This window comes from Geotrypetes seraphini, chromosome 10 (genome assembly GCF_902459505.1).
Source record: "Geotrypetes seraphini chromosome 10, aGeoSer1.1, whole genome shotgun sequence".
Lineage (NCBI taxonomy): Eukaryota > Metazoa > Chordata > Amphibia > Gymnophiona > Dermophiidae > Geotrypetes > Geotrypetes seraphini.
Genome location: NC_047093.1, coordinates 6462229 through 6485165, shown reverse-complemented (window position 1 = coordinate 6485165; position 22937 = coordinate 6462229). Strand labels below are relative to the sequence as shown.

General features: G+C 47.3%; 1 protein-coding gene across 3 annotated transcripts in view; it reads right to left on the bottom strand.

Moving 5' to 3' along the window:
* The window catches only part of RPTOR (regulatory associated protein of MTOR complex 1), a 496675-nt gene that overhangs the window by 262143 nt on the left and 211595 nt on the right, over window positions 1-22937 (bottom strand). For all 3 annotated transcript variants that reach the window (XM_033960074.1, XM_033960072.1, XM_033960073.1), the window contains exon 6: window positions 14006-14181. In XM_033960074.1, the coding sequence (XP_033815965.1) occupies window positions 14006-14181 (176 nt within the window). The remainder of the gene's footprint in view (window positions 1-14005; window positions 14182-22937) is intronic.

Sequence of the window (22937 nt, the reverse complement as noted above, 5' to 3'; positions counted from 1 at the left end):
GAAAGCCTGCCCTGCCTGCCTGCCCGCCCGCCCCACCCTGAAGGCCTGATGCCCCGACCCACCCCGAAGGACCACTCGCCCCCCTGGCCTCCCCGCACAACCTATGAAGCAGCCGCAGCAGGATCGCGAAGTCAGCGTCAGCGATCCCTGCGCTGCTTAGGCGCTGCTTCCTGCGCCACGGTCCCGCCCCTCCTCTGACGTCAAGAAGACACTTAAACCAATCTTTATGTTCTTGAAGTGTTTTCCTTTTTTTGTTGTTGTTGTTTTTTTAAATCCTCTCAGTTCATCTGAGAGAGAGAGAATTCTTAAGGCAGAATGCAGGAAAAGCCCATTGACAGGGCAGGGCTTCAGGACCACTAGGCACAAGGTGGTAAAAACCTAATCTTTCTTTCTAGTGCAATGTGTCTAGTGGCCCTGAACACTAGGCACATACCAAAGTAGTCTCTGGAACCTAGGGCAGACCCGTTGAGCCTGCCTTCAAAACAGAGGATCCGAAAGCAGCGTCTTTTCCTAGCTGTTATGTCTATTTTATAGAACCTGGTAAAGATATGAATGGTAGACCAAGTCGCTGCTCTACACATTTCCTTATGCAAAACCGCCCAAGTCTCTGCCCTTGAAGTAGCTATTCATCTACTGGAGTGCACTTTCAATGCGATCACCGGATGCGTACCGCAGCCCACATACGCAGAGGAAATGGCTATTTTACTCCATCTGGAAATCGAGGCTTTAGATGCCAGCCTCCCTTTCTTAGCATGACTGGTCAGAACAAAAAGGTGATCTGATAAGCGAAACTCACTGGTAACCCAGATTTGTTCCTGAAAGGCCATAAGAACATAAGAAAAGCCTTACTGAGTCAGACCAATGGTCCATCAAGCCCAATAGCCCGTTCTCACGGTGGCCAATCCAGGTCACTAGTACCTGGCCAGAACCCAAGGAGAGCCTTTTTCTCCCTGAGCTTGGAAATAAGAAAGGCCTGCTATCTGCACCTTCAGCAATCTGACCAAGATACCCTTCTGAAGTTCCTCTTGCAAAAAGACCATGACTACCAAAATCGGAGTTTGTAAGGGCTCTACAACATTCATATCAACCAGTGCTGAAAAAACTTCCAGGCCTTGGCACAGGCCGCTACTGTTGATTGCTTCTTAGCTCTAAGCAGTGTGGAAACAACCATGTCTGAGTAACTCTTGCTCATCAGGGCCACCCGCTCAAGAGCCATGTAGTAAGCTCAAAGTGTTCCGGATTCTCAATAGGGACTGGTCCCTGAGTGAGAAGATCTACTTGGACTACCGAGGCCTACGTCCCTCTGGAGGCAAACTAGGTGTTCATACCATGGTCTGTGGGGCCAACTGGGCGCCACTAGAATTACCAAAAATAGACGACCTGCAAATCCCTGCGGATGACTCCCCCTAGCATGGAGCATGGGGGGGGGCGGATACACGTACAAGAGCCCTCTTTTCAGGGCTTAATTGGACTACAATGTCCAACCCCGCACTTCTGGGCTCATATTTTTGGCTATAAAAGTGATCCGCCTTATGTTTACAACCGAGGTAATCATATCCATTTGTGAATGTCCCCACCGCCAAACTATAGGGATGAATGCCTGGGGGGACAGAGACCGTTCCCTCGGATTGAGAGCCTGCCAACTGAGAAAATCAGCCAGCACATTTTCCACCCCCGCTACATGTGTGACTGAGAGGGCCTGCAAATGAACTTCTGCCTACCAAAAGAGGCATAAAGGGGCACTTCTGGTGGCTTCTTGGCTGTTGATACAGGCCACCGTTGTCATATTGTCCGAGAAGACACCAACTACCTTGCCTTCAAGAAACTTCTTCAGTGCCCAAAGCGCTAGTCAAATATCTCTGAGTCCTAGTCAATTTATGGACCACTTTTGCTGAGCCAGTGTCCCAACAACCCTGAACTGGGTGTCCATTGCAATGACCTCTCTCCCCCCCCCCCCCCCATAAAGGCTTGCATCAGTCGTTAGAATCTCCAAGGAGGAAATTTGGAGAGGCATGCCCCTTGAGAGAGCAGCCACCACCGCAGACTGCTCTTCACTTCTGGTAGCCAGGGACGTGGTTGCTGAAGCAAATAGATTGTTAGGAATTATCTAATCTAATCTTTGTGTGTTGCACATACCTAATCAGGCTCTAAGCAATTTGGGGAAGGGAAAGGGTAGGGGACATGAAACCTAAAACTTAGACAATAAGTAAAGGTCAGATGCATACGATGATCTTAGAAGATTAGTTGTCGAAGAATGAAGTTTTCAGTTTATTTCGAAATAGGGTGCTGTTGATTTCCATTCTTATAGTCTCTGTGAGTTCATTCCAGATTTTAACTCCTAGGTAGGTGAACATGAACTGGAATATTCTTTTGTATTTAAGATTTTTTTGCCGAGGGGAGGTTCAGTTGGATTCTGTTAAGAATTCTCGCATGATTTGAATCATGCATCTGTTAGAGATTGGGCAAGTGGGACTGCTGAGTGGCTGTAGATAATGTGATGCATGATACTGGCTGTTTTGAATTTTATACGAGCTGTGCATTGGTAGCCAGTGGAGTTTGTTTGTGGTGGGTTGAAATGGAGTCTTATTTTTTCAGACCGAAGATGAGTCTTACTGCAGTGTTTTTGAATCAGTTGCATTTTGTGGGTGAGAGTGGCGTTGATTCCTAGATAGGCGACTTGCAGTAATCCAGTTGGGATAGAATCATCATCTGGACAATGGTGGCAAAGTGATGTCGATGGAAGTATGGCCTTATCAGGAAAGGAATGGAAAACAAAGATGAAAATGCTATAATGCCCTTGTATCACTCTATTGTACAGCCGCACATCAAATACAATGTGCAATTCTGATCGCCATATCTCAAAAAAGATATAGTGGAATTAGACAAGGTACAGAGAAGGGTGACAAAAAGAATGATAAAAAGAATGGGATGACTTCTCTATGAGGATAGGCTAAAGTAGCTAGAGCTTGGAGAAGAGACAGCTCAGGGGTTTATATGATAGAGGTGTGTATAAAATAATGAGTGGAGTTGGAAAGCATAGATGTGAATCGCTTGTTTACTCTTTCCAAAAATACTAGGACTAGGTGAAATGTGATGAAGCTACTAAGTAGTAGACTTAAAACAAACTGGAGAAAATATTTCTTCACACAATGTGTAATTTAACTCTGGAATTCGTTGCCAAAGAATGTGGTGAAATAATTTAGCTTAGCAAGGTTTAAAAAAGGTTTGGATAATTTCCTAAAAGAGAAGACCATAGGCCATTATGGGGGGAATCCACTGCTTATTCCTAGGATAAGCTGCATAGAATATTTTTGCTACTTGGGATCTAGCTAGGTGCTTGGGACCTAACAGTTGCCAACCCAGAAAACAGGATACTGGACTTGATGGACCTTTGATCTGTCCCATTATGGCAATTCTTATGCTCTTATGTGAGGCCTCATGTGCACTCTTCCCCAAGGGTCCATCTCTATGGCTGCTGCCATCAACCCTAGGACCTGCAGATAATGCCACACAATGGGAATCGGACTCTGCAGCATGCCTGAAATCTGCTTTTGGAGCTTCAGTCTGCATGGCTCTGGAAGACAGACATGGCCCAAGGCCATATCTAGCAAGCTCTTCTTGAAGTAGAGAATCCATCACAAGTCCTGGAGAAGTTGGACGACTCTCAAAACTGCCAGTTTGCCAAATAAGGGTACACCTGTATCCCTGCCTTGCAGAAAAAGCACAGTACTTACCGGTAACAGGTGTTATCCAGGGACAGCAGGACAGATATTCTTAACACATGGGTGACGTCACCGACGGAGCCCTCGGTACGGACCTTTTTAACTAGAAGTTTCTAGTTGGCCGCACCGCGCGTGCGCGAGGTGCCTTCCCGCCGACGGAGGAGTGCGTGGTCCCCAGTTAGGATAAGCCAGCTAAGAAGCCAACCCGGGGAGGTGGGTGGGACGTAAGAATATCTGCCTGCTGTCCCTGGATAACACCTGTTACGGTAAGTAACTGTGCTTTATCCCAAGACAAGCAGGCAGCATATTCTTAACACATGGGTGACCTCCAAGCTAACAAAGAGGGAGGTGGGATGGTTGGCCATTAGGAAAATAAATTTTGTAACACAGATTGGCCGAAGTGTCCATCCCGTCTGGAGAACGCATCCAGACAGTAGTGAGTAGTGAACGTGTGAACTGAGGACCAAGTGGCCGCCTTGCAGATTTCCTCGATGGGCGTGGAACGGAGGAAAGCTACAGAAGCAGCCATAGCTCGGACTCTGTGGGCCGTGACAGTTCCTTCCAGTGAGAGACCGGCCCGAGCGTAGCAGAAAGCAATACAGGCAGCAAGCCAATTTGAAAGTGTCCGTTTGGAGACAGGACGACCCAAACGGTTGGGGTCGAAAGACAAAAAGAGCTGAGGGGCTGTTCGGTGAGCTCTGGTGCGATCAAGATAGTAAGCAAGGGCACGCTTACAATCCAGCGCGTGCAACGCATGTTCCCCAGGATGCGAGTGAGGCTTAGGGAAGAAGACGGGCAGCACAATGGACTGGTTGAGGTGAAAAGCTGAGACCACCTTGGGAAGGAATTTAGGGTGGGTACGCAGAACAACCTTGTCATGGTGAAAATCAGTGAAAGGTGGGTCGGCAACCAGTGCATGCAGTTCGCTAACCCTCCTGGCAGAGGTGATGGCAATTAGGAAAAGCACCTTCCAGGTAAGAAGCCTGAGAGAAGCTGTGGCAAGAGGCTCAAACGGAGGTTTCATGAGAGCTGAGAGAACCACATTCAGGTCCCAGACGACAGGAGGAGGCTTGAGAGGCGGTTTGATGTTGAAGAGTCCTCTCATGAATCTGGAAACCAGAGGATGAGCCGTGAGGGGTTTTCCGAGAATAGGCTCATGAAACGCAGTGATGGCACTGAGGTGGACTCTGATGGAGGTAGTTTTGAGGCCAGCGTTGGACAGTGAGAGCAAATATTCCAAGACAGTTTCCACCGCTAAGGAGGTGGGTTCTTGATGATGCCGGAGACACCAGGAGGAAAATCTGGTCCACTTCTGATGGTAACATTGGAGAGTGGCCGGTTTCCTGGAAGCGTCCAAAATGAGGCGGACCGGTTGAGATAGATTCTCCGGAGAGGTCAGCCCGAGAGAAACCAAGCTGTCAGGTGGAGCGAAGACAGATTGGGATGTAGCAGAGACTGATGCTGTTGCGTAAGTAGAGTAGGAAACACAGGAAGTAGAATGGGTTCCCTGGAGCTGAGCTGGAGCAGGAGTGAGAACCAGTGTTGGCGAGGCCACCGAGGCGCGATAAGAATCATGGTGGCGTGGTCTTTGCGGAGTTTGGACAAGGTCCGCAACATCAGAGGGAGTGGAGGGAAGGCATACAGGAACCGATCCCTCCAATCGAGCAGGAATGCATCCGGGGCCAGACGGTGAGGAGAGAAGAGTCTGGAGCAGAATTGGGGCAGCTGATGATTGTGAGGTGCTGCAAAGAGGTCCACCTGCGGAGTGCCCCATCGAGCAAAGATGGAGAGCAGAGTCGGAGGGTCCAACGTCCACTCGTGGGGTTGAAGGATGCGACTGAGATTGTCGGCCAGAGAGTTCTGTTCGCCCTGGATATAGACCGCCCTGAGAAAAAGATTGCGGTCCGTGGCCCAGGTCCAGATGCGCAGAGCCTCCACACAAAGGGGGCGAGATCCGGTGCCGCCTTGCTTGTTTATGTAGTACATGGCGACTTGATTGTCCGTGCAAAGGAGGAGAACTTGAGGGCAGAGGAGATGTTGGAAAGCCTTGAGGGCATAGAACATGGCTCTGAGTTCCAGAAAATTGATGTGATGACGACGCTCCTGTGGGGTCCAAAGTCCCTGGGTGCGTAGATCTCCTAGGTGAGCTCCCCACGCGTAGGGGGACGCATCTGTGGTGATGATCATAGAGTGGGGGGGCAGATGAAAAAGCAGACCCCTGGAAAGATTTGAGGAGTTTCAACCACCATTGGAGAGATTGCTGAAGAGATGATGTCACAGAGATGGGATGAGAAAGAAGGTCCGTAGTCTGTGACCATTGGTTGGCGAGAGTCCACTGAGGCGTACGAAGGTGGAGGCGTGCCAGAGGAAGGACATGCACCGTCGAGGCCATGTGACCCAGTAGGACCATCATCTGTCGGGCAGGGATGGAGGGGTGCAGGAGTACCTGACGGCAGAGATGGAGCAGGGTCCGCTGGCGATCGGAGGGGAGAAAGGCCCTCATTAGCGTGGTGTCCAGAACTGCTCCAATGAATTGAAGTCGCTGGGTGGGAAGCAAGTGCGACTTGGGGTAGTTGATCTCGAACCCCAGGAGGTGGAGGAGAGAGATGGTGTGATGAGTGGCTTGTAGCACAAGTTGAGATGAAGGTGCTTTCACCAACCAATCGTCCAAGTAGGGGAACACCTGGAGGTTGTGAGACCTGAGGAAGGCCGCTACCACTATAAGGCACTTGGTGAAGACCCTGGGTGAGGAAGCTAGGCCGAACGGTAGCACCTTGTACTGATAGTGATGGTGCAGTACCTGGAACCGTAGGTAGCGGCGAGAATTCTGGTTGATGGAGATGTGAGTGTAGGCCTCTTTGAGGTCCAGGGAACATAGCCAGTCGTGTTGAGAAAGAAGAGGGTAAAGCGTGGCAAGGGAGAGCATTCTGAACTTCTCCTTGACCAGACACTTGTTGAGGTCCCTGAGATCGAGAATGGGACGGAGGTCTCCCGTCTTTTTGGGGACCAGGAAGTAGCGGGAGTAGAATCCCTGACCCCTTTGATCTGGAGGTACTTCTTCGATGGCATTGAGAAGGAGGAGGGATTGAACCTCCCTCAGGAGGAGGGGGGTTTGGGATGAGTTTGAAGCAGACTCTACGGGAAGGTTGTCCGGAGGTAGAGTCTGGAAGTTGAGAGAGTAGCCGTGGCGGATGATGTTGAGGACCCACTGGTCCGACGTAATGACTTCCCAACGGCTGGAGAAAATGGTGAGACGACCTCCGATGGGTTGTGGAAGAGGTAGCAAGGGTGGATGACTGGCTATGTCCTGGAGAGAAGAGTCAAAAGGGCTGAGTTTGTTTAGTAGGCTGAGAAGGCTTAGAGGGTTGAGTGGCCTGAGATCGAGCCTGAGCATGATGTTGCTGTTGACGGGGCCGCCGAGATTGCTGGGGAGGCGGGTTGAGTGGTCTGGCTGAGAATCTCCGTTGATAAGATGTTTGTGGCCGATAAGGTCGGGTAGGCGGTGCCTTCTTTTTCGGCTTGATCAGGGTGTCCCACCTGGTCTCATGGGCAGAGAGTTTCTGTGTGGTGGAATCCAGTGACTCTCCAAAAAGCTCATCCCCGAGACAGGGGGCGTTGGCCAGACGATCCTGGTGGTTAATGTCCAGGTCGGAGACTCTGAGCCAGGCCAAGCGACGCATGGCTACGGCCATGGCAGAGGCCCGAGAGGTGAGCTCGAAGGAGTCGTATATCGAGCGGACCATATACTTGCGCATTTGGAGAAGGCCAGAGATGTGCTGTTGGAATAGCGGGACCTTGCGCTCAGGAAGGTACTTTTGGAGGGCAGACAGTTGTTGGACCAAATGTTTCAGGTAGAAGGAAAAATGGAAGGAATAGTTGTTTGCCCTGTTTGCAAGCATGGCATTCTGGTAAAGCCTCTTGCCAAACTTGTCCATGGTTTTACCTTCTCTGCCAGGAGGGGTAGATGCATAGACACTGGAGCCCTGAGTCTTTTTTAAGGTGGATTCAACCAGAAGGGACTCATGGGGCAATTGAGATTTGTCGAATCCAGGAATGGGAATGACACGGTAAAGGTTGTCCAGTTTACGGGGGGCTCCCGGTACCGTGAGGGGATTTTCCAAGTTTTTGTAGAACGTTTCCCGTAGAATGTCATGCACGGGAAGCTTGAGGAACTCCTTAGGAGGTTGCTCAAAGTCTAGAGCCTCTAGAAAGGCTTGAGACTTTTTTGAGTCCGATTCCAGAGGAAGGGATAGAGCAGCAGACATTTCTCTCAAAAATTTTGAAAATGAGGACTGCTCTGGTTTAGAGGTGGCATCGGGTGCCGATGGTTCCTCATCAGATGAGGAGGGATCCTCCTCGGTACCGAGAGGAGTTTCCTCCCATAAGTCAGGGTCCCTGACCTCTGGTGCATGTCGAGACACCGGGGTGGAGGGCGCGGTTAATGGGCGAGTCTTGGACAAAGACTTTCCAGAGCGCGCACCGAAACGGTACCAGGGAGAGGACGACCGGCGTGATCTCGGTCCCGAGAAGAATGCCGTACCGCCTGGTGCCGAGGAGGATCCAATGTGGCCTGAGAATGAACCACCGGATCGCCATGAAGTTGTTGGGCCGAAAGGATCGGCATGGAGGCGTTCACCGGTACCGAAGGGGTGGACACCGGGGGCTCGGTACGGGGCTCGGCCGGTCTGGTACCGGAAGGAGCGGTGCCAGGATAGTGGGCAACAGTTGTTCGAGTTGTTTCTTCAACTGTTCTTGGAGTTGAGCCTTTAAGATGGCCGAGATACGGTCATCTAAGGGTGGCATCGGAAACCGCTTTCTTTTTTCTTCGGTTCCTTAGATGCCGCTCCACGCCCCGGCGATGAGGAGGCTGATGACGAGGCACTCACCGACGATCGGGGCGGAGCGTTTTGCGGGACCGGTGCGACGCCGGTAGGGACGGTGTCGCCACCGTAGCCGGAGTGGCGCTCGAGGAAGAGGAAGGCTTCTTAGCCGGCTTACCTGGCGCCAGTGACGCCGATGCGGGGTCGGTCGGTGTCGAGGACGACGGTGCCGATTTTTGAGGTACCGCTGTTGAATGTGAGGAGTCCATCGCCGATTCGGTGCCGAAGAGGAGAGTTTGCTGAATTCTTCGGTTTTTAAGGGTTCTTTTTTGAAGAGTAGCACAGCGGGTGCAGGAGTCCGCCCGATGCTCCGGACCCAGACACTGCAAACACCAATTGTGTGGGTCAGTTATGGAGATCGGGCGCGCACACCGCTGGCACTTCTTAAAACCGACCTGCGGGGGCATGAAGGGGAAGATAGCCTCCGCAAAATCGAAGCCCGAGGCCTGTATACTGGCAACAGGCCCCGCCGGGGCAAAAACGAAAGAAAAAGGGAAAAAAGCAAAGTTTTTTTTTTTTTTTTTTTGCAAATTAAGAAAAATAAACCCGAAGGTAAAGGAAGAAAAATTAAGGAAAAAAGCGCGAGCGGGAAGGCAAAAAAGTGGTTTCAACGGCCGTTGAAAAAACACACGCGTCTTCTTCGCTCCGCGGAAACGAAGAAACTGGGGACCACGCACTCCTCCGTCGGGCGGGAAGACACTCGCGCACGCGCGGTGCGGCCAACTAGAAACTTCTAGTTAAAAAGGTCCGTACCGAGGGCTCCGTCGGTGACGTCACCCATGTGTTAAGAATATGCTGCCTGCTTGTCCTGGGATAATGCAGTGCCACCACAACCATTACCTTGGTAAAAGTCTGAGGTGTAGTCATGAGGCCAAAGGGGAGCACTAAGAACTGGAAATGCTGCTCTAGCACATAAAACCGCAAGTACCTCCTGTGGGATGGCAAAATGGGATAAGGAGATAGGCCTCCATCATATCAAAGGAAGGCAAGAAACTCCCCAAGCACCACATCCACTATGATCAACCAAATAGTCTTCATGCGGAAATGCGGCAATTTCAGTGCAGCACTGACCGACTTCAGGTCCAGAATTGGCCTCCAGTCTGAGCCTTTCTTCGGTATGATGATTTATACGAAGTATCTGAAGATTCTTCATCTGATACCAGCTCTGTGGCACGAAGATCCTGTAGCCTTTGTACCGTTGCCTGGACTCCGGGTGCTCTCTCTGGCCCGCCGGAGATCTACAAAGAAATCTGGAAGAGGGGGTACAAGATTTGATTTTGTAACCTTCTTGAACAACTTTTAGGACCCAACGGTCTGCGTCTATTTACATCCAGACTGACAAAAAGGCTAAGAGCCTGCCTACTCTCTGGGGCAGGGGCTTAGACCCTGTCCTGGCATCATTGTGCTTTCTTGGAGGTTGGGGAGGGATAAGAGCCAAAGGTTTGCCATCTCCTACCCCCACTGAACCTCTGCCGTGACACCTGAAAGGACCTCTGCATCATTGGCCTCCTGCATAAGGACAGAATCTTCAAGAGATGTGAAAATTTCCAAGTCCCATACCCCAGAGTCAACCGGGGTCTGCTGTGCAGCAAGGCCTTAGGGTCATGGTCTGTAACGCTAACTATCAAGTCATCCAGACCCTTGCCAAATGGCATTTGCCCTTGAAAGGGAAGCCTGCTCAGAGTGGATTTAGAGGCTGAATCTCCTGCCCACTGTCTGATCTAGAATCCACTGGGTAGAGACAGCATAGGCTGACACCTTGCTCGTTAACTCTAATGATATTCAATGTCCACTATATAATCCACCCCAGATAGGAGCATTTGGGGATCTTCATCATTCTCTGAGGTCGGGATATTTTCTTCAAGAAGAATACAAACACGTGCCACAAAGGAAGCCCCAGCTGCTGCCTTAATTCCAAGGGTTAAAGCTTCCAATTGCCACTTGAGGATCATGCCATCGGGAAAGCTTGGACATAGTCTTAGCCACTCGCAGGGACTCTCAGTCCATGACCAGCTTTGTGATGTCTGGATGCAAGGGAAAGAACGCAGTTGGAGCAACTGAACTGCTCATAATTGAGCACTGTGACGAGGGGACTGGAGGAACTTCCAGCTTCAATTCTCATAGCGAGGTAGAAATAATGCCCAAGAGTGCAGAGGCTTTGAACAGCCAGAGCACCATGGACCACTATTGCTTCTTGACCACTGCTCTCATACAGAGAACCAGAGAATCTGCATCCTGGGACAATAGTGGCATGGAATTGAACTTTCCATCCTCCCAGTGCATGTCAAACTGAACCTCCTGGTCCAGCTCTGTGTTCTCATCTGGTCAGGGTGCCTGTGCAGGGGAGATCCCCTGGGCACTGCCTTTGTCGCACTTAACTCGAATGCTGAGGATCTTCGGCAGTTCAAACAGGCATTCCACATAAGACTCAAAATCCAGGTTGAAGCCTTGTACTGGGGGTCTCAATTGCCCTGGCAGAGATCCCCTGCCAGTCCCCTCCTGGGCTCCACAGTCACCACGTGTCTATGCTTAGCTAATACAACTTCAATGAGCTCTGGAAAGGGTCTCTTCCCTTGGAAATGCGCCTTCTGCAGATTCCCAGCCCTGGAGGACTCAGAGAAAGCTGAGCCCAAGGCTCCTGCTCCTCCTCCTGCGCGCTGTCACAGGCAGAACATGGATGCTTTTCGGCCAACTATACAGCACAAACCTTGCATAATATAGGGATAGGAAGGCCTGAGGGGTCCATCCCTGTCGATTTTAAGTAAAACTGAGGGAGTTTTGAGGCAGATGGATGCTTTAGAAAAAAAGATAGCTTAAATCCTCCATTGTTTTTTCTTAATTGCGTATGGTTACCATACTGGCCCTATGGGATGCCTAGTGCATGCACCTATTTTAAGCCTCTTCTATAAAAAATAAAAGCATGAGGTCATTAGTGGGTGAAAGGACCCCTGATATGCATTGCTAGAACACTGCCATTGCTGTTCCCTTCTGCCACCCTAAGACAAGGCGACTTCTTGTAGAATTATTCCTTACAGTTTAGGTCTGCCATGGCTCCACTTTCCTTCTGCAGAAATTCTCCCTAAGCAGCCCAACACCATTCACATAAGGATCAAAATTCCACAGATAGGTTACTTGTTCACAGGCTGCCAAGGGGGGGGGGGGGGGTTGTCTCAGATGTGACAGGCTGCAAATGAAATGCAAACGACATGCCTATCACAGCACTGCCACCTGGCATTACCTGGATTTTACTCCTGATTTGGGTCTCTCTCTCTGTGCAGATTATCCAGTGCTGGGATGTTACAGAGACAGCAGGTTAAGGGGATGAAGTTCCAGGAACTGCACAGTGAGGGCATCCAGTTCTAAGGGTTATGCTGGTGCTTTGTCCCACTGCCAAGGACCATCGCTCTTCTGACTCCAACAAGACGTTGGGAGGGGACTGGAGTTTTAGAAAATCGCTCTATGGTAGTGCTATTACTAATTCTTGTGTTAAGCCCTTCAAAGAAAAGGGGGATAATAATAAAGCTCTGCTTGTTCTCACTCATTTAAAACACCGAGTGCCATGTTGAAGCCAATATTCGGAATATGGCAGTGAATGTCCTGCTATTCTTTGGTCTAAACTTGTCTTTGTGGTTAGCTAGGGATGATGCTGAACATTGGTAGTACCCAGATAACTTCCAGTTTCACCCCCAGACTACTTGGTTTCTATCTGGATGGTGCTGGGGCAGATGATTCAGATAATCCCACAGATGGCAAGTCCTGTTCAATACTGAGCCCAAAATAAATAAAAAGCCTGGGCAAATGAGGACGCAAGGTGCCAGTTCCCAGGTCTGCTTCTGACTAGATCAGAAGCTCAACAGTGCAGGAAGACACTGAAGGGCCAACAACAACAAACCCCTAAACAGTAGTCTAATTGAGAATGAATTGGCCCCCTAACACTCAACTTCCACTCACAATGTGCAATGTTGCTCATCTAGCACACATCATCTCAGTGCCCAAGTTTAGGTGATCTGTACCAGAATTGCCCCATAGTTGGCAGCCTGGGCTTATTCAAAAAGAATACAAGATAAACACAGAGGAGTTTGTTGCCCCCCACCCCCCCACTGTAAATTGAGGCAATCTGGGGGTTTGTACCAGGAAAGAAACTGGGCAGAGTACATGGGCCTTACCATATATTACTGCAGCAATGTGTATGTCTAGGCAGGTTGGTCCCGCACATTTACAGCTGTGGCATCATACCATCAAATATTTGTAAAACTTATATACTGTCTAAACCGAGTATGCTTGAACATCATGGGTTTACAGCTGCCTTTCCATGCCCTCCCCCCCCACCCCCACCCCATTTGACAACCAGCCATCTTTCTTTAGATACATCTAACCCTCTCACTGATGGTGCAATTAGTTCATGGTGATGTGTCTGCCTCATGCGGTTTGAACGAGAAGAATGAAGGCACGCTCAAGAGATAAATCCGGCAGAAGCAGCAAGACACAGGTTAAATCGTTCACAGTTCATGTTCCAGTTTATATCTGTTTAACGGACCAGAACAACCCATGCTATTGATTTCAGGGTTTCTTTAAGTATGTTCATTTATCAGGCAGTGAACCTAGCTTTTAGACTAGCTGCATTCTGCCCCCTCAAAATATCCATCAGATGATTCACAAACTATCCTCGCAGGGTATTCCCAACCTCCCTCCTTTGCCGAGGTCCAGAACATCTAACAGGGCATGTGTCTTGCATACGTCACTTCAAATTATCTTGCCTAAGGAGAGGAGTTGGAGCCACACTAATGTGCTGTTTAAATTTTTATTTACTTCAGCGTTTGGTATTCCACCTATTAAACAAGAAATTAGTCATCAAGGCAGTGTACAGAACCATAAGAATCAGTCAAAACCTTTGAAATTGACCCTACAGAACAAACAAATCACAAACAGAGGAAGGTTTAGACTGTAGAAGCAGCCTGGGACCACAGATGCTGATGCATCGCCCAGGCCCGGCACTAAGGAATTTGGCTGCAAGGTTTCTTCATTACTTATCAAATATGAGTTAATATATTTTTCCAAATTAAATTAAGTCTCTCCGCACGGAACTCTGAGAACTGATGATTTCAACTGAGCCCTCTGCCACCAGAAGACTCAGCTTTCCCTCCCAATTCCTAGTCATTGGGCTTCAAAATGAAGTTATAAGCTCTTTGCACCCAGGTGAACTCTTGTACAGCTTGCTCACCAAATCTCAACTCTCGTTAAGACTTATTACTCAACAGCTATAAGAGACAATTAGCAAGGTGATACGCATTTGTTCATTCCCTCCTTCCCATCCCAATACAAACAAGATACTAATTCCCGAACCATCTACCCCTTGTCAGCAATTCAAAATTCAGTTTTTAAGCTGCCTGTTGCCCTACTTACCATCTCAGAGCTATTTTGATGGGTGTGGTGAGGCAAGAGGTGAAAAGGTCAGCTGGCAGATCAGGGTTCATGGGTAAAAGCTCACTAGCTTCACACGCTGCCAGTTGAATGCAGTTCTTCATCGATGGGGGCAGAGGCATCTGAGCCAGTGGGTGATTGGGATTAATAGCAGCCACCTGCACAAAGAACAGATGAGACAGACATGAGTGGCTCAAGGGCAGAGCTCGACAGTCTGAGCTGAGAACATACTGGAAGCTAAGAAGCAGCAGTATTAAGTCCCACCCCAGGCCCAGCATCTCCCTTCCCGTCTGGGAGCCCTTCAGGATCACAGCAATGATTGCCGCCTCCATGCATATCTCGTCACATAATAGAACTTGTAATGAGAGCTGTGGGGCATGACCCAAATGAAACAGGAAGAACGAGGAGGTAGTTAGTTAGTTTTAAAACTAAATGGTTTACATGATTTACACACATCATAATTAGACAGGCAAACAAATAATCCTCAGGAAACACTTTCCATAAAATAATACTAACAACTTATTCAAAGAGTCATAAGTAATTCTGAAATCAAGAACACTAAAAAAGAATTGGCTAGAAAAAGGCCTCTACAAACTTTGTGTCTTCTAAAACTACCCTTTTCGTATTTGGCCCACAAGGGAGTTCCATATTTTAACTCCTGCACAACAGAAAGTCATTTTACCAGTCTCCACATGCTTCGGAAAGACATAGAAGACAAGGCACTCAGGAGTAAACGAGTCCCTTTAGGCTTTCTGCTCAATGGCCAATTCTCTTCAAAGACAAGAGTCCCAAGTAGCCAGCCCAAGACACAACCCAACAGCAGCCAAATGCTCAACCCAAGGAATCTGCTGCTTTAGCCCCAACTGGACTATCAAATCTGTTAGAATCCAAGTCATACAGGAGACAGCAAGAACCTGAGCGAGCGAGAGGAGGCTTTCATAGCACTGGGAGAGGGACTTGCATAAATGCATTCATTTTGTCCACTCGGTTTTTCTTTGTCAGACAGAACAAGCACAAATGCAGCGATGCTATGAGCAGAGAGGACAGCAACCTCATTATCATCAGGTAGGATGATGCTTAACCATCACAGACCCAGCAGGATTTAGGAAGAAATTGAACCGGCACAACCAGAGACGTTGTACATTAAGCCAAGGATAACTAGTCCATTTTCTTTCAGATCTGAACCTAGGCCAGAGCTAACACCTAGGCCTTGCAAGGCTCCTCTCATGCAGGCTGCATTCTGAGACTCAGCCACTTTGTAAGGTTAAATGATGTCTGGAAAAGGACCTTGGAAATAGCCTTACTCCCACTTGTCTGTGCATAAATTTTCAAACCTGCCAATTTACCAATGGCTAAGTCTTTGGTACTTTTATAGATCAGCAAAAGTGACAATGATATCATGCAACAGGGGGGACAAACGTCCACCCTAACAGCTTGATGCCTTCAGGGACAAAGAGGCTTCTATAGTACTTCCCATCATCTTTATGATGCTGCGTTTGTCCAACTGCCAACATCAAGGGACAACTCGGCAGGAGCTTTGAAAACATCCACTTCGATTCTGACTTAGCTGTGGAAGGAATTAGTCTATTTATCAGTACCTTCCAACTCAGATGGGGCCATGACCCCTTCTCTTCAGAATACTCTCCCACTTATCCCTGCTGAGCCCTCTTATCCTACATTTTAGGAAGGATTCAAAGTTCTTTACTTTGAGGACATGTTTGAGACATGACAAACCTGCAGTAGTTTTTCCCTCATCACCTCAACACCCTTCATTTTCTTTCTACAATACCCCCCTCTGCCAATTGAGCTCGTGATATAATGCTATTACATGTTAGTTAATTGCATTTTGTTCCATTTGTTCCTACCTGTACTAATTAGTTGATATTGTAAGCCACTTTTGTTTTGTCTTAGAAAAGGTGGGATAGAAAAACTGAACTAAACCCTTGACATCATGGACTCAATCCAACCACCAAGTATTACAAATTTAGAGTGGCTGGGACACATAATCACCTCTTCATCTGGAAAGGACTCCACAGTAAGTTATAACACAAACACTACAAAACATCTGTAAAACAATAAAAAAAAAAATCATCATCATCAAATATATCATCCTTGACCCCTTATCTGAGGGAACATCTTAAGAATTATGTACCAGGGAAGCAACTTAGCTCAATAAATGAGGATTTATTATGGGTTCTATTGCCCCAGGACACAAACCTAATCAGAACAAATAAGAGAGCTTCCTCTACAGAGATTCCCATTTTGAGGCATCTTTGGGTACATTTTGCAAACCAGTGAAGAGCAATACAGTTTAGAGAAGGTGAAGTACTTCAGTGCATGAAAGAAGAATGGGATCTGGGGATGACAACAAAACGCTAGAGCAATGTTTGAGTGCCTAGGAAAATGGAGGCGATATTACCTCCATAAAAGTTTCTTATGTTAATGCTGGACACCACACCTTCAAAAAGATAAAACAGGATGAAATCAGTGCAGAGGTTGGCTACTAAAATAGCCAGTGATCTCAATATGTACTTTGGAAGAAAGGCAAGAGAGAAGAGAGATGACAGACATTTAGACACCTCCATGGCATAAATGTATGGGAAGAAAGGAAGCTCTGGAATAAGGGAGCACAGGACAAAGATGAACAGGGATAGACTAAGGAGTAATCGAATCAAATATTTCTTTATGGAAAGGGTGGTGAATATCTGAATGACCCACTAGCGGACCATCAATGACCAGCTTCCTCATTCTACTTCTCCGTGACCGTCTGGACTCTAGAATAAGATCTGTAATTGTCTAAGTGTAACCTATTTGTTCTGAACTTCCGGGAGAATGGGATAGAAATCGAAATAAATCAATATTTGACGTCCAGAATGCATGGGTCAAGCACAGAGGATCCAAAAGGACTGTAGAGCTTCGTAGTTGATGTGGATGGACAGACAGGATAGGTCGTGTGGTCTTTATTTTATGTCATGTTCCATATTTCTCTCTTTAGACTTTTCACTATATTTGGATATCTTTATGAATAATATTTATGTTGTAAGATGCTCTGAGCAGTTCACTTAGAAAATACCAAGCAAGTATGAGTAAATGAAGCACAACAACTACTCAAAAATCAAAGCCTTCCTGAAATAGAAAGCACTTAAGTTGTTTATAAGGCAAGCATCTCTGGGTAATTTATTTCACAGTACACCCAACATAAACCTTGGTTCTATTCCCAGCTAGTCTGATCAGTGACAGCTGATTGCAGGGAACATGTGTGTTTATAGTACATCAATCAAACAAGACGGAATGTCTTCACAGCATCCCCACATGACCCAGTACAGGAATTAGAACCCAGATCCTCCACACAGCATGCAGAGCCCTAGGATGACCACTAGTACATTCAGTTAAGTAACATCTTGCACAATATTTAGGAAATTGTTGATTTATTCAGACTAACTCAAAGCTATAAAAAGATGAATGTTTCCCAGTGTAAAATTAAGCTTTTCATTTTACGCCAAGTCTACCCTCATTACTTCCACAGGCTCCTCACTTGTCCAGTCCTCACTATACAGTTCACTGTAACTTATACCGATATATACTATTAGGCTACTCCTCTACACCTAAAGGTTAACACAGTGGGTTGAAAACCTGAGGAACTGAATTCAACTCCCGCTGTAGCTCCTTGTGACCTTGGGCAAGTCACTTAACCCTCCATTGCTCCAAGTACAAACTTAAGATTGTGAGCCCACTCAGGACAGGGGAAGAAGCTGCAAGTGGTATAAATTGAAGAACTATGGCCGGTATTGGACAGACTTGTACGGTTTGTGTCCCTTATATGGACTGGGGAGAGCATCAATGGGAACTCCACTAACTTGGAACATGAGGACATTACTGGCCAGACTTTACGGTAGATATCCTGCAAACAATGGGATGGTTGAATAGGCTGCAGTAACTTCAACAGTTGGAACCTAGGAAAATACTAGGTGAACTTTAGTTAATTTACTTATGTATTTTTAATGAGAATAACTAATGGGCAGATTGGATGGACCATTCAGGTGTTTATGTTACTATATAATACTGCTTTGGATGTATCAAATCCATGACCCTTTATCTCACTGCACAATTCTCAAAATGTGTTATTAAATCCTATAAGTGACCAAACTGTTAGGCAGGTCATGAGACATAAGAGACAGTACAAAAGTTAATTTTTTAAAAAAAATTTAGGCTGGTCCGGTGGCTGCAGCTCTGCTGGGGCCCTGCCATCCTGGAGAAAGCAATGGAATTCTACTGTCTGGTTAAGGCTGGCATAGAAAAATAAGGGCACTGCGGGTATAAATGACAAATTCAAAAAATATAAATGTTTAAAAAGGCAGAGGAAGGACTAAGTATTCTGTCTTTTGTCTATTAATGTTATTGTGAATGTTATGTTTTAAGCCACTCAAAATTGTAGATGAAGTGGGATATAAAAATGTTTAAATAAAGATTAGAAGATGGTGTGGATGGACAGACTAGATAGGTTGAATAGTCTTTATCTGCACTTCTTTGAGGGAGTAAACAGGCAGATAGACAAGGGCGACCCGGTCGACATTGTATATCTGGATTTTCTGAAGGTGTTCGACAAGGTTCCACATGAACGACTACTTCGGAAAATTGCAAGCCATGGAATCAAGGGTAAAATACTCACGTGGATTAAAAACTGGCTGGAGCATAGGAAACAGAAAATGGGGGTAAATTGATAATACTCAGAATGGAAGAGCATCACCAGTGGCTCGGTGCATGGACCTGTGCTCTTCAACATCTTTATAAACGATCTGGACATTGGTGCAAGTGAGGTGATTAAATTTGCGGATGATACGAAGTTATTCAGAGTAGTAAAGACGCAGGGGGATTGTGAAGATCTGCAACGTGACATAATCAAGCTGGAGAAATGGGCATCGACATGGATAAGTGTAAAGTAATGCATGTCGGTAACAAAAATCTCATGCACGAATACAGGATGTCCAGGGTGGTACTTGGAGAGACCTCCCAGGAAAGAGACTTGGGAGTTCTGATTAGACAAGTCGATGAAGCCGTTCGCACAAGGCGCGGTGGTGGTGAAAAGGAAATGCTAGGAATGATTAAGAAGGGGATCACGAACAGATTGGAGAAGGTTATCATGCCGCTGTACCGAGCCATGGTGCACACTCACCTGGAGTACTGCGTCTAGCACTGGTCGCCGTACTTGAAGAAGGACACGGTACTACTCAAAAGGATCCAGAGAAGAGCGACTAAAATGGTTAAAGGGCTGGAGGAGTTGCTGTACAGTGAGTGATTAGAGAAACTGAGCCTCTTCTCCCTTGAAAAGAGGAGACAAGGAGACATGATCGAAACATTCAAAATACTGAAGGGAATAGACTTAGCAGATAAAGACAGATTGTTCACCCTCTCCAAGGTAGTGAGAACAAGAGGGCACTTTCTGAAGTTGAAAGGGGATAGATTCCGTACAAACGTAAGGAAGTTCTTCACCCAGAGAGTGGTAGAAAACTGGAACGCTCTTCCGGAGTCTGTTATAGGGGAAAACACCCTCCAGGGATTCAAGACAAAGTTGGACAAGTTCCTGCTAAACTGGAACGTACGCAGGTGAGGCTGGACTCATTTAGAGCACTGGTCTTTGAGCGGACTGCTGGGCACGATGGACCAGTAGTCTGACCCAGCATTGGCAATTCTTATGTTCTTATGCCTGAGGGAGGGACTGTAGAGATTAGTAGTTGGTCTGGATGGGCAGAACGGCTTTTATTTGTCTGTTAAAACACTCCAGAATTTTGAAAATCCACAGACCCATATACAGAATAACATGGAAATTAAAGGGGACAATTTCCTTTTTAAAGGATCAGTGTTGAAATCACAGGTTTTTAAAATAAATGCCCCTAATGATTTCCTACTGGAATAACTGAACACAGCTTTAGATGTCACTGGAGGAATACATCCCACCAGGCAGTGAAATCACAAGTGAAGTTCCTACTATCAGAGTATCATAATCAAAACAGATGGACTGAATTATTCAAGTTCTCTTTGAGCCCTGTGGTGGAAAATTCTGTTTTCAAAAGCACCGAACTGATGAAAGTGTCTAGGTTTTCTTCTTTCTTCTCATTGTCTTGCCCAGAATCCCTTCGTCCCGCCTCTGTTAGCTCTCAGAGCTACGCAAATTCTGCTGCATGCTTGCCCCTCACGCAGGGTCACGGCATGCTTTTAAAAGGAGACACCCAGCTAGCAATAGGGTGCAAGGCCAGAAGTCCCAGCTTTCTTTTCACTGCCTATTTTCAGAGATAAATCCATTTTCACTACAGAATGAGAAAATGTTTTATAATCATTAATTCATAAATTGCCTCATCTAGATGACATGAAAACAAATCAGCGAAGCCTGTAAGTTGTGGTTAGTGACGTATGAAGCTGATTTCAGTTTGGAGGAAACGGCTCCCAGTAGGCAGACTTTGCTCAAGGGAGCGCTGATCGTGGCAGTGTATAAAATCCTCACATAGCCAGCTATGACAAGGCTTTATTCACCCACTCCAGGCAGCAGCATACAAAAACAGGGCTCCCCAGTGCGTTATATATACACCATACATGCAGTGCTGTATACAATAGAAAGAAAGCATTATATTGAACACATACAGTGGAATACTGAAGAGGGAGAAACCGGGGGGAGGGCGCAAAAGCAGCCTGCATGTCACTCTGAGACACTGTCATTCTTCGGAGCAGCAGTTTATTCCCAGTCCGTCACTCCTTCCACAGCCTCCTCAACCAGCTTACAAATCTGGTGCGAGCGCAGGACCTCTGGGATCAATTATGAACACGCTCCAACATAGGAGAGTGAGAAATTAATTCTAACAAAATAAGAATGAATTATTTTCGCTGCTGGCGCACATGAAATAAAAGGAGCTTTGTAGCCTGCAGCTAGTAGCAGCAGCTAGTGAAAATTTCATTGCAAACAGACGTGATCATGTTGCAGAGTGTGATGCAAGACTTAGGGCATCATTTGGTTCCCGATAGTGCTGCAGTTTAGCCAGGCTTTTTAATATCTGCTCCCTAAATTGGATGTTTGTTTTGAGATTTAGCGAGGTAGCAATGATTTGGGTGCTTTGGGTACCAATTATAGCTGTGCAAGCTAAACAGAATCCAATTTCCACTCCTGTAAGTGCAACATCTGGCAGCAGGAAAAGAGCTCAGCTTCTCTCTGAAGTCTCAGGGCTTGTAATTATGGAGCACCCAAAAGGGCCTCAATATATATTCATGACCATGAAAGATACAATACATTTGGAAGGGAAAAAAGACTCCTGCATGCAGTGTGCTCTTACAGCAGCCTTCCGCTTATCAAGTTGCCAGTGTTGGGTTAAACCCTGGGCTGGTCCCGTTTAGCATCACCTCCTGATAGAACAAGCAAAGCTCTGCAGCTGCACCCCACATTCTCACTTTGCAGCACCCCCGACTATTTCAGCAATGACATCCCACAGGAGATTCAGCCAAGGCACCTCATTCTTGCCTTGTAGCAAGCACCCCTTTGAATTCTAACAACGACACCCCTCATGAGGTTCAGCTAATGCACCTCATTCTCCCCTTGCAGCACCCCGGTTATTTCAACAATGAGACCCCACACGAGGTTCAGCTAATGCACCTCATTCTCCCCTTGCAGCACCCCGGTTATTTCAACAATGAGACCCCACACGAGGTTCAGCTAATGCACCTCATTCTCCCCTTGCAGCACCCCGGTTATTTCAACAATGAGACCCTACACGAAGTTCAGCTAATGCACCTCATTCTCCCCTTGCAGCACCCCGGTTATTTCAACAATGAAACCCCACACGAGGTTCAGCTAATGCACCTCATTCTCCCCTTGCAGCACCCGGTTACTTCAACAATGAAACCCCACACGAGGTTCAGCTAATGCACCTCATTCTCCCCTTGCAGCACCCCGGTTATTTCAACAATGAAACCCCACACGAGGTTCAGCTAATGCACCTCATTCTCCCCTTGCAGCACCCGGTTACTTCAACAATGAAACCCCACACGAGGTTCAGCTAATGCACCTCATTCTCCCCTTGCATCACCCCGGTTATTTCAACAATGAAACCCCACACGAGGTTCAGCTAATGCACCTCATTCTCCCCTTGCAGCACCCCGGTTATTTCAACAATGAGACCCCACACGAGGTTCAGCTAATGCACCTCATTCTCCCCTTGCAGCACCCCGGTTATTTCAACAATGAGACCCCACACGAGGTTCAGCTAATGCACCTCATTCTCCCCTTGCAGCACCCCGGTTACTTCAACAATGAGACCCCACACGAGGTTCAGCTAATGCACCTCATTCTCCCCTTGCAGCACCCCGGTTATTTCAACAATGAAACCCCACACGAGGCTCAGCTAATGCACCTCATTCTCCCCTTGCAGCACCCCGGTTACTTCAACAATGAAACCCCACACGAGGTTCAGCTAATGCACCTCATTCTCCCCTTGCAGCACCCCGGTTACTTCAACAATGAGACCCCACACGAGGTTCAGCTAATGCACCTCATTCTCCCCTTGCAGCACCCCGGTTATTTCAACAATGAGACCCCACACGAGGTTCAGCTAATGCACCTCATTCTCCCCTTGCAGCTATTTCAGCTATGAGCTGTGGAAGACTTGGGGCTCCTTTTATGAAGCTGCATTAGGGCATTAACGCGCAGAATAGCACATGCTACATTGCCGCATGCGCTACACGCTAACGCCAGCATTGAGCTGACGTTAGTTCTAGCCATGTAGCACGCGGAATATCCAGCGTGCGCTAAAAACGCTAGCGCACCTTAGTAAAAGGAGCCCTTGGTTTTTCACAGTGAAATCCTGACATTTCTTTTATTTGAAGTGTCTGCCTTCTTTTTTCTTGAATCATTCCGTTCCCCAAGCCTTCACAG